At 40.1% G+C, this 14,520-nt stretch overlaps 1 protein-coding gene across 2 annotated transcripts in view; it reads right to left on the bottom strand.

Moving 5' to 3' along the window:
• Positions 1 to 14,520, bottom strand: part of sh3kbp1 (SH3-domain kinase binding protein 1) — a 36,942-nt gene that overhangs the window by 8,203 nt on the left and 14,219 nt on the right. For both annotated transcript variants that reach the window (XM_047567923.1, XM_047567922.1), the window contains exons 3-7: positions 10,618 to 10,732; positions 8,986 to 9,092; positions 7,908 to 8,049; positions 7,713 to 7,789; positions 5,216 to 5,305 (exon numbers count right to left, since the gene is read on the bottom strand). In XM_047567923.1, coding sequence (XP_047423879.1) covers positions 5,216 to 5,305; positions 7,713 to 7,789; positions 7,908 to 8,049; positions 8,986 to 9,092; positions 10,618 to 10,732 — 531 coding nt within the window. The remainder of the gene's footprint in view (positions 1 to 5,215; positions 5,306 to 7,712; positions 7,790 to 7,907; positions 8,050 to 8,985; positions 9,093 to 10,617; positions 10,733 to 14,520) is intronic.

The raw sequence follows: 14,520 nt of genomic DNA, 5'->3' as shown, positions 1-14,520 counted from the left end.
TAAAGGTTGTGACAGCATAAGATACAAAGTTCAAAGTATGAAATTCACGTAGCCAGACATAAAGGGGGGAAATGACAGTGGAGAACATTAATATTAAGAAAGTCTGTCAAACATTATAAAATGATATATTATAATATTATATAAAAAAATTCTAGTAGATCCCCCAACTTGATATGGTACATGACTCCCCCAACCCAATGACTGTATGTTGGAGGTGGTGGGCTTTTCATTTCAATAGTGTTAGTTTGCTAAAAGTCCCATTGGCTTTTAGCAGACTGCCAGAAAGTGCAAAGCTTTGGACATGTCTAGAACACTTGTACAATAGTGGCTGGATCCCGTACGTATCGATCACAATTGGAGTCTTTGTCAGCATTGATCTTAGAAAGTCTTACTTTAGACGATGTGCAATTTTGAATGAGATAACATTATATCTAAGACAGACTGAAGAGGAGAAGATTCCCTGAATTATTTATCAGTGATTAGTTCATTTAAATCCCTCTCCCATTTATTTTTAATGAGGTCCAAATTATGAGAATAAATCACATTTCATTATAATAAGCTAAGAAACAACCATTGAAGTGGTTAAGCACATTAAGAACAGTTTTGAAGCTCAAAGAGGGCAGCCACGCCGGCCGCCATCTTGGCTGTGCTAATAATCCAAATATAAACGTGAGGGTGGAGTGATGACATGGTTGAGATGGACTCAGTGAAGCCTGGTTGTTGAAATATGACCACTAAATCAATGTTGCCATGATAGCTGGGCAAGGCTAAGTGCTTCTACATGTTGCTAGCAGCCAGCTACTGCAGTGGTCTTTTTGTTCCCTTCCTCCCGAGCTAGTTGTCCTCTCAGGTCAGTGAGTCTGAAGGAAAACATTTTATTTCTTTGTTCTTTCGAACAATGCGTAATTTGTCAAATGTGACTTATTAACTTAAAAAACATAATCAGAATTGTCACGTCTAACCTTTGCTGGTTAGTGTCAGATGGGGGCATTTGTCTGTATATTTAAGAATTGGACAGATTTACAATTTTATGGCATTTCATCCGATACATTTGGACATATTTCCCTTTAAGTCAAACTGCTAGTAGATCAGATCTATTAACAACATGACAGAAGGAGAGCTAGTCAGACAAAATTGTGCATAAATGAACACTTTTTGCAAATTACTTGGTAGTAAAAAAAAATTACACTCCAAAGAAAACAATTAAATTGAAATAATCCCTTTTCTCCTGTGGACAACTTCATCCTCACCAGCTTATTAGAGAGGATGAGATCAGATTCAGCTCAAACAACAACATGCCGACTTGCTGACAAAGTGTGTGTGTGTGTGTGTGTGTGACACTGTGTGTTACAGTGCGCGCGTGTGTGTATGGGTGCTGTAAAAGCAGCCGTTGTGTCCCAGCTGGAGTGCATCCCTCTACGGTGTTTGTGGAACCGGGGTGGCTCTTCCACAGGAAAACACACACAGCACTCGGTCTGTCTGAACACACACAGAGCTCTGTTCGGCCGGGAGAAACCACACCGCCTCCCCCTTCTCTCCTCTGCCTCCCTAATGAGACCCATGTGGAGCCACGGGCACTGAGACATCATCACAATCTTTGTGTGTTCGTATATCACAAGCTGCTGGGGCTCAAACGGACAACAGGGATTGGTAAGTAAAGGTTTATTAGGCCGAGTTTCTGAGTAACAAATACAACTTCTTACACACAAATATATGTTTGCTCTTCTCAAAACAGCTGCATGAGCACATTATTCTTATATCTCAGCTCAAATGCAAATGCATGCAAACTGCAAAAAACTAGCCGGCCAGGCCAGCACATACAAAGACAATAAAAACATCTAATCCACCGTGCAATATGTTCCCATCCAAGGGGGAAATATTAAAAACCCTTGCAATGGTTTTGGTGCTTTGTGATCTTCAAGCTGCATTTACTGTACTGCACGTCCTACTGAGTTAAACCAGCGTCACTGTAAACCAGATCTCTGAGGTGTAACTGAGCAGGAAACTCACACCAGTGATTGTGTTGCCAGATGAGAGTCTGTTTGTCTGCAACAAAAGCCTGACACAGACGTTGTAAACCTGAGGAAAGTGGCGCTGATGTGGTTTTCAGATTCACAATAGGAAATGACTTGGTGAGTACACAGAGATGTAATTTAGCTTTGTTTTTTGTTTTTTTTATTACTATACAAACATTTTGCTGTAAAAGAAAAAAAGAAAGAAAAATATTGTGGTTTTGTGTCAGACTATTTCCTGGGCTCTTGTCATTAGCAGGAGGTTGCCAAGCAACTAGCTGTAGTCCAATAAGTCAGTGTGTTTCCAGGTCATTTCCAGGCCTGCACTTTATACTAAGCTAGCTTCCCAATACAGACATGATGAAATGATATCAATCTCTTTGTCTGAGCCAACATTGCTGCACTGGATAAAAAGACAGGAGATGAGTAGCTTAGCTTAGCAAAAAGACTCTAACTATAGGACATGGCTTTAGAGCTGTCTGTAAATTTGAAATGTTTGTTTAATGCAAACAAAAATGCTAATATATAATTTTTTATTTTAATATATAAACAAAAGGAACACATTGTGGTTTTGTGTCTGATAATTTCCTGGAGTCAATGCCATAAAAATGATTTGTTAGAAAGACCCAGGCTAGCTTTGCATACTACGTTATGCTATAAGCCGATTAGCTATAGCTCCATACTGCAAGTGCTGGTATGAGATAGTTATCATTCCTCTCATCTGAACCAGGAAGTTTGCTTCTCTGGACTGCAAGGCAGTAGTGTGTTTCTTATAAAGTTGTACCACTTATGTATAATGTACATATTGATCAGGTGCAGGACAAAGGAGGCAAGTTGAGGAGACAAAGCCTCACTTAACATCCAAGACACAAACACAACAAGCAGAACCAGCAGAGCGGTCTGAAAAGTGGTGGCGGTAAGCTAGCAAAACAAAATGTAAAGATTGACATTTTTGACACCCACAATTATAGGTCCTCATTCGTGCAGATAAACAAAATCTCTCAGCAAGCAACTGTTATCTCTCATCTCGTGTTATGTTTCATTAGACCAATCTGAACATGAAACGAAACAATGGATGATTCATCTAAGCGTCAAGTCACAACTCTAGAAAGTCCTAGCTGAAGCTAAATATTGCGTAGGAAAACTTTCATGAACTTCCTTAAGTCTTACCTAACACCTTCATTACTGCACAGGATAAGATGTTACAGTCCCTTGTGCCAAAATCCCAGATAAAACACATTTGGAAGCCCAGTCCAACTTAAACACCCGACCAGCGGGCTAGCAGGAAGCTATCAGAAGACGATTTATAAAGTAGGTCAATGTCCAGGCCAAGTGTCTGTTCACCTTAGATTTGGGCAATTTCCTACACTTTTCTCTCTATATTGACATCAACATATTTAAATTAAAGCAGAAGATCAGGACCACAAGTACCAAAAGTTGCGTATCCTGTATGACTCCACTATATGCCCCTGAGTCACTTGGGTCTTTTTTTTTTGCAAAAGTTAAATAAATTCACAACAGAATTATATTACTAGTCCTAATAAAAGGACTAAATGACCAAAATAATTCAATTAACCAGCACTAGCATAGAAGGTTCTATGAATGAGTCAATGCTCCACTTTTTTTTATTTTTACAGTAAAGTCAGCTGATGTCTGGCCCGAGTGATTTTGAGTCACTGTGGATAAATAAATAAAGAAATCTGGAGGAGACGCTGAACACTTCTCCTTTTTGATTTCGTAAAAGCTGCTGAACGCGTCCCCCGAAAAGAAATGTCGTCCACTCCCCGGTTCGGTTCTAAATTTCGATGTGCCCAGACGGAGACGCTCTTCTGCTGCCACCTCCTCCAGAGCCTCATTAAGGAGCCGAGAAACCCGTCTCACCATAAAGCAACATAACAGCCTCCCACTCAGCGGGACAGGCTGACAAACATCCTTAAGACACTCTACAGGAAGCTTTGATGACCCGTATGCAGGCTTTTAAAAACCTTTTGCCTATTGGCCACTCCATTATTTTGTTTCATTAAACATTTCAGATGCTATTTGGCTGCTCAGAAGTTAACATGAGAGGTTTTTTTGGTACAGTGGGTGTGGACACCAGGAGACTCTAGTGTTTCTTGAGAGTCAAAGCTCAAAAGCATTGAGGTGAAAACACAAAATACGCCCTCTAAAAATAGATGTGTCACCTCAAAACATCTAAAAATAGTATGAACTGCACCTTTAAAAAGTCAAGTTGGCAAAATATTATACAAAATGTATTATACTGACCCAGAAATTGTATTTTGACCACTTGTCTTTTCCTTTAAGCTCTGATTTAAACAAGAAACCAGCTCCACAACGTGATTAAACCCTCGAAAACCTATGTTCATATAATCAGTCACAAACCATTCCATACTATTACAGGTTTGTCACAAAACAGTTTTCATATTTGAATGAAAATGCATAATTGTCTTTACTCATCCTAAGTTTTGAATTGTAAATACATTCTTAAAATGCAAATGTCCAACAAAGCCACTAGCAAAACTGAGCCTTCCTGTCCCCACCTGATCTCTTACAGCACTGAAGTAGGAAGAGATGGACGTGAATTAAAGAAGGAGAATAAGCAGATAAAAGTTGACCCTACCGTGTTTTGTTTTGTTTTTTGCTTTTTTTCCTCTTTTGTGTTTCCAGTTAAACTCAGACGGAGCTTTGAAACATCAGTTCACGCGGCAGGAGAACATGTGAATATGTGGACGTCAGTGAAAAGCTGTACAGCCTCCCCTACTCTCCCCCTCTAGCTCTCTCTCTCTCTCTCTCTCTTTGCCCTGCGGAGCTCTCACTTCTGCTTTGCTTGTCAAATCCCTGCAGGATGTCTGCATGTGTGTGTGTGTACGTGAACATAGAACCACTTCCTGTGCTGTAAAACTGAAAGAGAGGAAGAGGAGGAGCCTAGGCTGGGCTTCCTTACCCCACGGCTCACAATACAATGATCACAGTATAGATAAAATCACACAAAACAAAAAAAAAAAGAAAGAAAGAAGAAAGAGAGTGTGCGTGTTAACACCCCCTGTTGTGGGGACACAAATATCTTCTGAGAGCAAAATGCAGAGAAAATCATTTACTTGAAAGGCAAACAACGTGGTTTAATTTTAGGGTGCGTCTCCAGGAAATTAATGTTGTGTGGCGGAGCAGAGGGACGGATGCGTGAGTGGGACTGCGTGACTCACCTTGTCCATTTCTGAGTCAACTTCCATAGAACGAGGTCTGAGCTTGATGGGCTGGTCCTTGAAGATGTCACCAAAGCCAAACCCTCGGACCTAAAGGGATGAGGTGAAAAGGCAGAGAGAACTCCACTTTAGGCTTAAAATGAAACAGAAAACCTACAGTGTGTCTCTGGGTACTGGGTCACTAACGGACCTTATGATACGTTCCATTTGCACTCAAAAGACGGAATTTCTGAGTTCGAGTTGGAATCTTTTAACTGGAAAAGTCGGATTTTCTACTCAGAAAGTCGTAGAATCATCACTACTTCAAGTTGAGTTACCAAGATGGCCGCCCCGTGTCTAAACAGCAGTTAGAAGCTCCTGTAATATTCCATTTATTAGCATTTCTGATTAGCTTTGGTTGGATTAAATCGGTTGTACAGACAGTGTTTTTCCACAAACATATGTTGAATACGTTGTGTTATAGGAACGACAAGCCAATGTCGCGCTAAAAACGGCTAAACACAAAAGCCTGGTAAAACCAAAACAGTGCAAACACCATCTTGATTAATGATAAGTTTAAACATTAGTTTGACTTAAGTTTAAACTAATGTGTAGTTTAATGCATTTCTGCCTCGTGTGGTCTTCTAAATTTCATCAATTCACACTTAAATAGCCTAAATTTAGTGTAACATTACAGCAATAATGTTCGTTAATGTCAAAATTAAAAAAAAAAATAAACAAAACAACTTTAATTTCACTCTGCACTCAAAAAAATTAAAATTAAATATTGAACACACCAAGTTTTGGTGGATACGGCCGTCTAGTTTTCCAACTTCTGCAACTGAAACGCAGATAACTCCGGTGTGACGCAATTCTCAGCTTCGACTTCCAACTTCCAAGGTAAACGGACCATATCATTAGTCATGTAAGTTTCAAGTGTACGGAAGAGTATTAGGGCTGCCCATGCAAAAAAAAAAAAAAAAAAAATTAGAAGAGGTAGATTTCTTTGATAAAAAATGTTGAGACAAAAGTAGAAAGTAGACGTTTAAACTCGCAGTACCGTAGGCGTATGTTATTCATTATGTTTGAGGCTTTTGTCTCAAAGTGCATGATGTAAAAAAATAATCTCCTCTAATTTTTTTTTTCACATGTGGCCCTGATACTCTTCCGTATAAGTGGGCACCACCCACAAGAGTTCAAAATAAAAACCTTAACTCCCCACAAATGATATAGAACTGAAGAAGTCTCTTGGATAATGGTACCTGTCCTAACAGTAACACTGAAATGAGAGAAGACGTCCAAGAGGCAGAAGGACAGCGAGACACATCCGAGCTACGTTAGCTAAGTGTGTATGTGTTTTTATTATTCTTGATTTTATCACAACGCCCCTTCACTTGTAGGCTCTCCCAATTTTCTAGCATAGTTGCATCTTAGAAATAATTACGTTCCAGAACAAAAACTATGACACAAACCTGAAACCAAAAAAAATAAAATCTTGCTTTTAAAATAATAATTAAAGTAAAAGTTTGAAGATGTCAGCCACATCCACGGTCCCCACGTCTGCACCATAATCCATGTCTTCTTATCTGTCTGTGCGCCTGTGATGTTCCAGACACTCTTACCGACTGTTGCCAAAACATGGCTGAACAGACTGCATTTGTACCTGAGGAGACCTTGAGCAAACCTAAAGTATGAGCCAAAAAAACTCTGAATGAGACTCCGGCTTTTAGAGGGAGCTGTCTTGTCTGAAGATGTTAACATCCAGACAGACCACAGACTTTACACTAAATCCTATTTTTGTCTATACAGAGTGATTCATAGCGGTGGAAAGTTGGTCTGTTGGGAAATGGATAAGCTCCAGCAAAGATCTGCTGGGCCAATCGGATCCCTAGGTATTGTCTCTCGAACACTGCAGAGTTTCATTTGTTTACAACTGAATGGCTCTGATTTATTGTAAGAGTTGAAACATGCCCCATAATAAATGTGTCACCAGACTCATATTGTGGTAAGTCTTGAGTCTGGATATGTCAGGCTAGTAAATTGTAGCAAAACTGAAGTAGTGCCAAAACCTTTATTTAATTTAATTAATACTGCAGTAATTTATTATCATTCTGTGTTCATCTGAGGACAATATGACAAGTTATATTCAGGGTTAATTTAACATCACATTAGTATGGAAGCCCAAATGTGCCAGAAAAAAATAAGAAAATTCGAAATTGAAATATTTATGAAGGTACCAAGTCAAATATGTAGTGACAAATGCCCTTAATTATTTAATGTAAAATATATTAAGCTCATTCGTTATAAGCTGAAATAAGATTTCTGTCAAAAAAAGATAGGAAAATAATAAATATTAATATTTAAAATATATGATCTATTATTTAAATGGTTTCTATCACTTCCTCTCAACAGCTCTATAGATTAGCATCTCAATCGCTGAGCTTTAGAGTTCTGGTTCATTCATAAAATAATGAAACCGGCATCGACAGCGACCACACATAACTGTCTGATTGATTACCTTCTTAGGCTGGATTTCTGACCCTGTTTCTGATCGGCTGTCTCCTCCGTCACTTTCACTACCCGGGCTGTCCTTACCTACAAACACACACAACACACAAGAAAAGCAGATTTAGTAAACCGTAATCAAAAGCACTTATTAACGTTTCATTTTACATGATGGCGTCTTCCCACCATCTGATTGGCTGAGACTCACTGGTGCGGCTGCGGAGCTCCTCCTGTGAGGTGGGCGTGTCCAAAGGGGGCGTGTCCGACTCCACCTGGATCTCTTTGGTGAAATTGGAGGGAAACATTCCTGTTTTCCCGTTAAGAACTCCCTCCCACCAGCCCTCCTCTACCTGGACACACACACACAGCAGACACACAACATTTTTAATCAAATAACTTTCACTTTTTAGCAAAATGAATGTATGAAAAAATTTAAAGGAGTGGACTTTTGTGTCATAATTTCACAATTTTATCTTTTAATCTTGACTTATTAAGAGCTAAATCATGATTTTTCTTCTTTCTTTCTTATTTTTCACTGTGATAACTGTAAAGTGAGGGTCATTTACTGATGCCCTAAATGTAATATTGGCGCAAAAAAAAACACAGGAGTTACATCTTGAGAGATTTGGGGGGAAAAAACAAACATGCACCCTGGTTGGTGGTGAAACGTTGTATTTTTAAACTACATTATTTTAAACATACTGTTGCTTTTCACACAGTAATGACAAACGTCTCGCATGTCAAGAAGATATTCAAATTTTGAGACATAGCAAAAAATAAAATTTTATTTTTATAACCTGTAAAAAAACAACACATCCCACATACTGTGCGCTGCAGATATGTATAGACTAGATGATTTGCATCCTCCTTCTCTGTGTGAACGCAGGACATCTGGTGAAGCTGGTAACTGACTGATGTCAAGAGGATTTGAACCGTTCCTCTGTTAGCGTTTTAGCCTTTTCATATGAGTGTGAACTGCGGTGGTATTTTTGTTGTATTTCAGGACTGACTCGCATATTTCACATATTTTGCATGCCACGGTAGTATGGGCTTCATTTTTAGTGAAGTGTTTCCACACACTGCTAGTTCGCTGCAATGCTCCACTTAGTTCCTCCCCTGTCTTCTCATCCATCCACGTAATCAGTGACTAGTCGACACGTTGCTTAAAGAGTCGTGGCACAGCAGTGAAGTGGAAAAACCAGCTAGTCTGTACCCTAGTTTGTGTTCTTTTATTTCTTTATTTTCGTTTAAAATCGCAGTGTCCATTCGAACGTGGCCGGCCTCACCTCTGCTACGATCTCAATGACGTCCCCTATTTTCAGCTCCAGCTCGTCTTCATGCTGAGGCACGTAGCTGAACGCGGCCTTACATCTCCGTTTGCGTATTTGCTCTCCTGTAAACACACACACGGACAGAGGAGTTTATGTGTAAACATACTTTAAGCTCGCACGTCACATAATCCATAATCCACTGTGCGTGTCAGTGGGTGAACAAGCAGGTGTTTCGTGGACTTATTAAAACCCTTCACGGCTGAAGCCTGGCATGCTGACCTTCCACCTTTCACTTTAACGAGGACTCCAATCCACCTCGTAGTTGTTTGTGTTAACACTCATTAGCCTGCTCGTTACTCGTTCCACATCAGCTGGGGACATGACCCTGCAATTCCTCTTTTGTCCACAAGGTGTCAACCTTATTCACCTTTAAACTTGGGCACAGCCGAGGTAAACACATCACTCTTAGTGGTGATAAACTTCATGATTAATCTTGCTCATTCAGTATAAAAAGCCAGATAATAACTTTCAAATATTTAAAATATCAATTAATTTCAATAAATAGTTGTGGACCTCTGGAAGCAGACGTATAAAAGTCCCTTCCGGATACTGTGAGATTAACATACTTAGAATCCAAGAGTCATTGAGGTTTCTATGCTGGTCATTCTGGGTGTGTTTGCAATTGGTTTGCATCTCTTTGTAACACTATTTTCATCTCTTTGTGGTAGACTTGTGTTTTTTCTTTAAGTGATTTCAAACCTCTCTGTTTGCAGCAGCGTCTCTTTTACGGTTTGCCTCTGTATGAACCTTCTGCATCGTTCAGCTTTTGTTTGACTTTCTAGCTGATTTGCATCTCTCAGCGTTCACATCTTTTCACTGTCATTTAGCACCTTTTCATGATAAATGCTTACGTCACGAACAGCTTCGTGTCTGTTGCTGGTTGGTTTGTGCCTCTGTGTGATCCCTCCGCAAGTGTTTGTGGTCGTTTACGTGTCTTCGCTGCAGTTTTGTAAATTTGCGGCTGGGCTGACTTCTCTTTATGGTTGTTTTATATCTTTTGTAACCTCATTTGCTTCTGTTTATCATCATATTATGAGTCTCTTTAGTAGGTGTTTAGAGCCTCTCTCAAATTGGCTTGGGCCTCCTTACTTCCTTTGTTGTAATTTTGTTTTCTTTTTAGTAATTATGGATCTGCTACACTTTTAATTTTAATTTGTGTCTCGTTGTAGTATGCTTTCCTGTACTTGTAGTCACTCGGCATCTCATTATGGTCCTTTTCAGTGTCTTTGTCGTTTTGAATCTGAAGCAGTTTTGTGTCTCTTGCTAGTAAATATCCTTCTACACCTCCTTACAGTAATTTCACACCTCTTTATTGTAATTTTGTGTGTCTTTGCTACTGTTCTGTGTTATGTCAGAGGTTGGTTCACACCTCTTTGAGGTTGACTTAGGAAATCCAACACATCTATCACCTTCTGACTCTGACAAGGTGACTCTACACATGATCATTCAGATACAGGAGAGTGCGTTAACATGTTCACAACAGATCGACCGACGAGCAGCGCTTGACCCAAATCCTCCGTCACACTAATAGGATCAGACTAAAGCTACCTATTAACAACCGTGTATGACCGTTATGAGACCGCGTACCTTTCCTGCCTGGTCGTACGCCGGGGTCGGACACGGGGCTGGCCCTGCCGTTGGAAAGGTCCGATCTGATCATGCCTGCCTGGCCTGCGTCCCTCTTCACCTCTTTCTTTATCTCCTGCAGAGAGAGGCAGAGGAGGTCGTTAGTGAAGGAGAAAGAGGAGGAGGCGGAGATGGGGAAGGATGATGGGAGAGTAGGCTCAGATAAGAAGATGTTGGTTAAAGAAAAATAAGTGCAGCACAATTTAACGTCAGGATGACCTGATGGAAAAAAAAACTGGAGTAATTCCCACTCGTTTTCCACATTTTTACCAAAACTAATGCTCAGCATGAATCGGACTTAAATATAATCAAGTCTTTGAAATGTGTCTGTCATGGTGGCGCTAATTTATGCCACAGGAAGTAGCAAATTACACTGTAAAAAGTATAATGCTTCCGGTTCAAATTGTTATTTTTCTGTTTGAGTTAAGACTCAAGATTCAAGAATCATTTATTGTCAGTATGTGTGTACATAACAAAATTTTGGGTGGTGCACATATAAAAAACAGTATAAATAACCTCAATAAAATAAAATAAAATAAATGATTATATATATACTTTAACATCGCATTTTTGTTCATTTGCAAAAAAAAAAAATTCAAATATCTTCATTAACAGCCTACTAAGGGGAAGCAATCAATATTCAACGGTAAGAATCCTAAATTTAGATTCTTTTAAAGACTGAACCTTAATTATAATGTGATAACTATCTTTATGTGGGTTGTGCATGTGACTAAAACTGAAAAATTCAACTAAAACTAACCGAAAGTAACCCTCACACCCACTTCAAATCATGATAAATCATAACTGAACATTTGCAAAGTTATAATAGTATTATCTTGGCTCATCTGGAATATTTTCCCACTCTCCTTTGCAAAAATAATACCCCATATGCACGTGAAACACCTTCCTATAACTGCACTTCTGCAAACAGGAATTAATGACGAATTAGTAAGTGTTGACTATAAGGTATTTGTTGGTGTGAGCGGCAGCATTCAGTGACACAGGCGACCATGGCGACCGGGAAAAGCTCGTAAAGCTCTGACAAACATCAACACTCAAAAGAGAAAGCTGCCTTCCTCCAAAGCCGCAGCCTTTCCCCTCCATCCCCACCACTTAAACTCACAAGACATCACGCAAAGCCGATCAACGAAACCGGAGCGCGGCTGACAAACACACCGAGTGACAGGAGGAGAACCAACGGGCAGGCGGGCGAGGAGACAAACCTCTGCACGTAGAGATCGTGGAAAACGAGACGTGACGGTTCACGTCTCCCCTCCACATTCAGCGTGGCACCGTTTCATAAGCCCTGGCCTGTGGCAAACGCAGCTCAGTGAAGCAGACGGGCCCGGCTACACTGACTCACACAGGGTTCAACCCCTCGCACACACTCCGGTTGTGAATCGTCTGGTGTAGTGTGAACGCCTTAATGAGCCCGCAGATCCAAAAATACCACCGAGAAGGGACGTTTCCTCCTCAAAGATCCCACGAACTAAAAAAGACGTGTTCGGAGCTACGACGTCTTTGAGAGGTCAGCTTGATTTTTGTTACCTAAAAATGTCCCTTCCTCATCAAACTGTACAACAAATAATTGGCGCAGGGCAGAGAACAGATACAGACTCCCCAGAGTTAAGAGGCCAATTAAAATCAGCCCTGTGGTTTGTGTGTTCCTCTTCCTAAAGGAAAGAGAAAAGAGAGGAGAAGCTACTATCATTGAGTTAATATTAGAAGGAACAGGAGGTACTGCATTCGCTGGTGCTTAATCCACCGTGTACCTTTTTTTTTTAACATCAAAAGCTGCCAGGATTAAAGAAGAAAAGTAAATAAAAAGCAATTCAAAACTAGAGCAGTTGTATCTGCACAGACCTGTACTCCTGTGCCTGAAAATAAAAAGTATAACACTTTACAAAACAGATAATAGTATTAGGATTAAAGAAATTACACAGTGTTTGCATAACTCTAAAGTTTGGAGGGTGAAGGCTCCCTGCGCCAAAAACTATATTATATAAATATAAATTTCACGATGTGGCGTCTCCCTGTTGTGAACTTCTTATACCTGGGCCAGATCTCCTGAGCAAATCAAATCATTTAGGTGGACTTCAGCTTCAAAAGTGACTGCTGCTGGAGAAAGGAGCCGTTTCAAATCTACTAAAATATCTTAGGAATTTGTCAAGAATGCCTTCATCAATCGATGTCACTGTGTCTTTGCTCGGATTGTTCGTAGGACAATCCAATGACTGCGGAGGTCTGTATTTTCCCCGAATGGGTTCAAATTCTTTTCTTTTTAAACATCAAAGGCAGCAAAGGATTAAAAAAGAGCAAAAATGAGCAGCCTGTTAGTAAAAACTATAGCACAATGCTAAATAGATAATAGGATTAGGATTAAAGAAATTAGGGGGTGTATGCATATTTTTTAACGTTGGTGGAAGCTTCCAGACTTTGTAGCTAAGCTAATAGAGGGTATGTGTTGATGACACTGACCCCCTTAGAGGCAAAAACATGGTGAAATGTATCAATAAATACAGCGAGACCGGGAAAAATGTGGATTATCAGATTAAATAAAGGACAACTGGACCCGACAATGATCCATACGAACTAGTATGGATTTGGAAAAGTGGATTAGTTTCACTTTCAGTTAGTTTATGTTGGTTTTAGGTCATTTTAGTGATGATAAATGTAGCTAAATAAAAGATGCTAACGCTAAGAGCTTTACGTAGAAGCAGTGCGAGCCATACAATACTGTAACGTCTGACCGGGTGTTAAAAGGATGACGAGGAGTGATCACAAATTCTCACTTTATTGTTTTATTGTTATTAATTGTTGGAAATGAAATAGTTATGGTCGGCCGCAACTACACCAAAACAACAGCGTAGACAAACTTATCTGACAGCCCCCCCAGAACTTAAGAAGTAACTTTAGGTATGACTTCATCAAAAAATACAGCATAAATGAATATCACCTGACACTAAATATGAACCACAACACCAGGTTTCTGTGCCTGGATTCCAGTTGCAGTTCCAGTTTCTTAGAAATGCAGCGATCCATTAGACGCTATTAAAGCGTGAAATGATTCAAGCTAATGCTGCTAATGTTCAACTGTCACTTTTTGCCATTCAGTGCCCGTAACCACGGAGACTTGTCGGTGACATCAGAAATAAGAGCAACGACTGTCTCCTTCCTCAACTTGCATAATTTCTGGTTTCTGAGGTCGGGTCAAATTATTTACCTTCCCTTAAATCCGCTGTTTGCTAAGTGGGTTAATGCAGAGTTAATGTGGACCCACAGAGGCATCGATACTGCAGGCAGGGAAGAGGGCGGCCAGTTCTCACTGCAGACAAGCGTTCATTCAGAAACATTCACAGACTCACTGGTGAAAATAAAACACCTTTGAGTCTGAGACATGCCAGCCTACGCAAAAGCAAGCAACCTACAGATTCCTGTTTATTTCTCAGCAGTGAAGGAGACCCAGCATTCTTAGCTGCAATAAATTCAAGAGAGATAAAAACACATCGGTTCTGAATAAAGCTGCTTGTCTGAATAATGTTTGCTGTTCTTGGAAGCCTTTGTTCTAACCAGGACTACATTCACGCTCGACCACAATTCCTCCTGCAGGGACATGGAGGTAACCCAGAGTAAAAGGAAACCCAGCTGAAAGGAGAAGAGGAAGAGAACGTGATTCATCATATCTGGACAGGAAACACCTGCGTTATGTGTTTGTCTGTATAATTCGAAAAAAAAAAAAAAGAAGCCTGACAGCCACCACGCCGTTTACTCCAGTCTGCGCAGCTCTAACGCTAAACACTACTACATTTTTCACCAGACCTCTGACCTTTCCCTCCACAGATAATGCAAAACAATGCGGCGGAG

Source organism: Mugil cephalus, chromosome 18, assembly GCF_022458985.1.
Source record: "Mugil cephalus isolate CIBA_MC_2020 chromosome 18, CIBA_Mcephalus_1.1, whole genome shotgun sequence".
Classification (NCBI taxonomy): Eukaryota; Metazoa; Chordata; class Actinopteri; order Mugiliformes; family Mugilidae; genus Mugil; species Mugil cephalus.
Note: the sequence above shows the minus strand (reverse complement) of the source record. Positions and strands in the feature narration are given on the sequence as shown.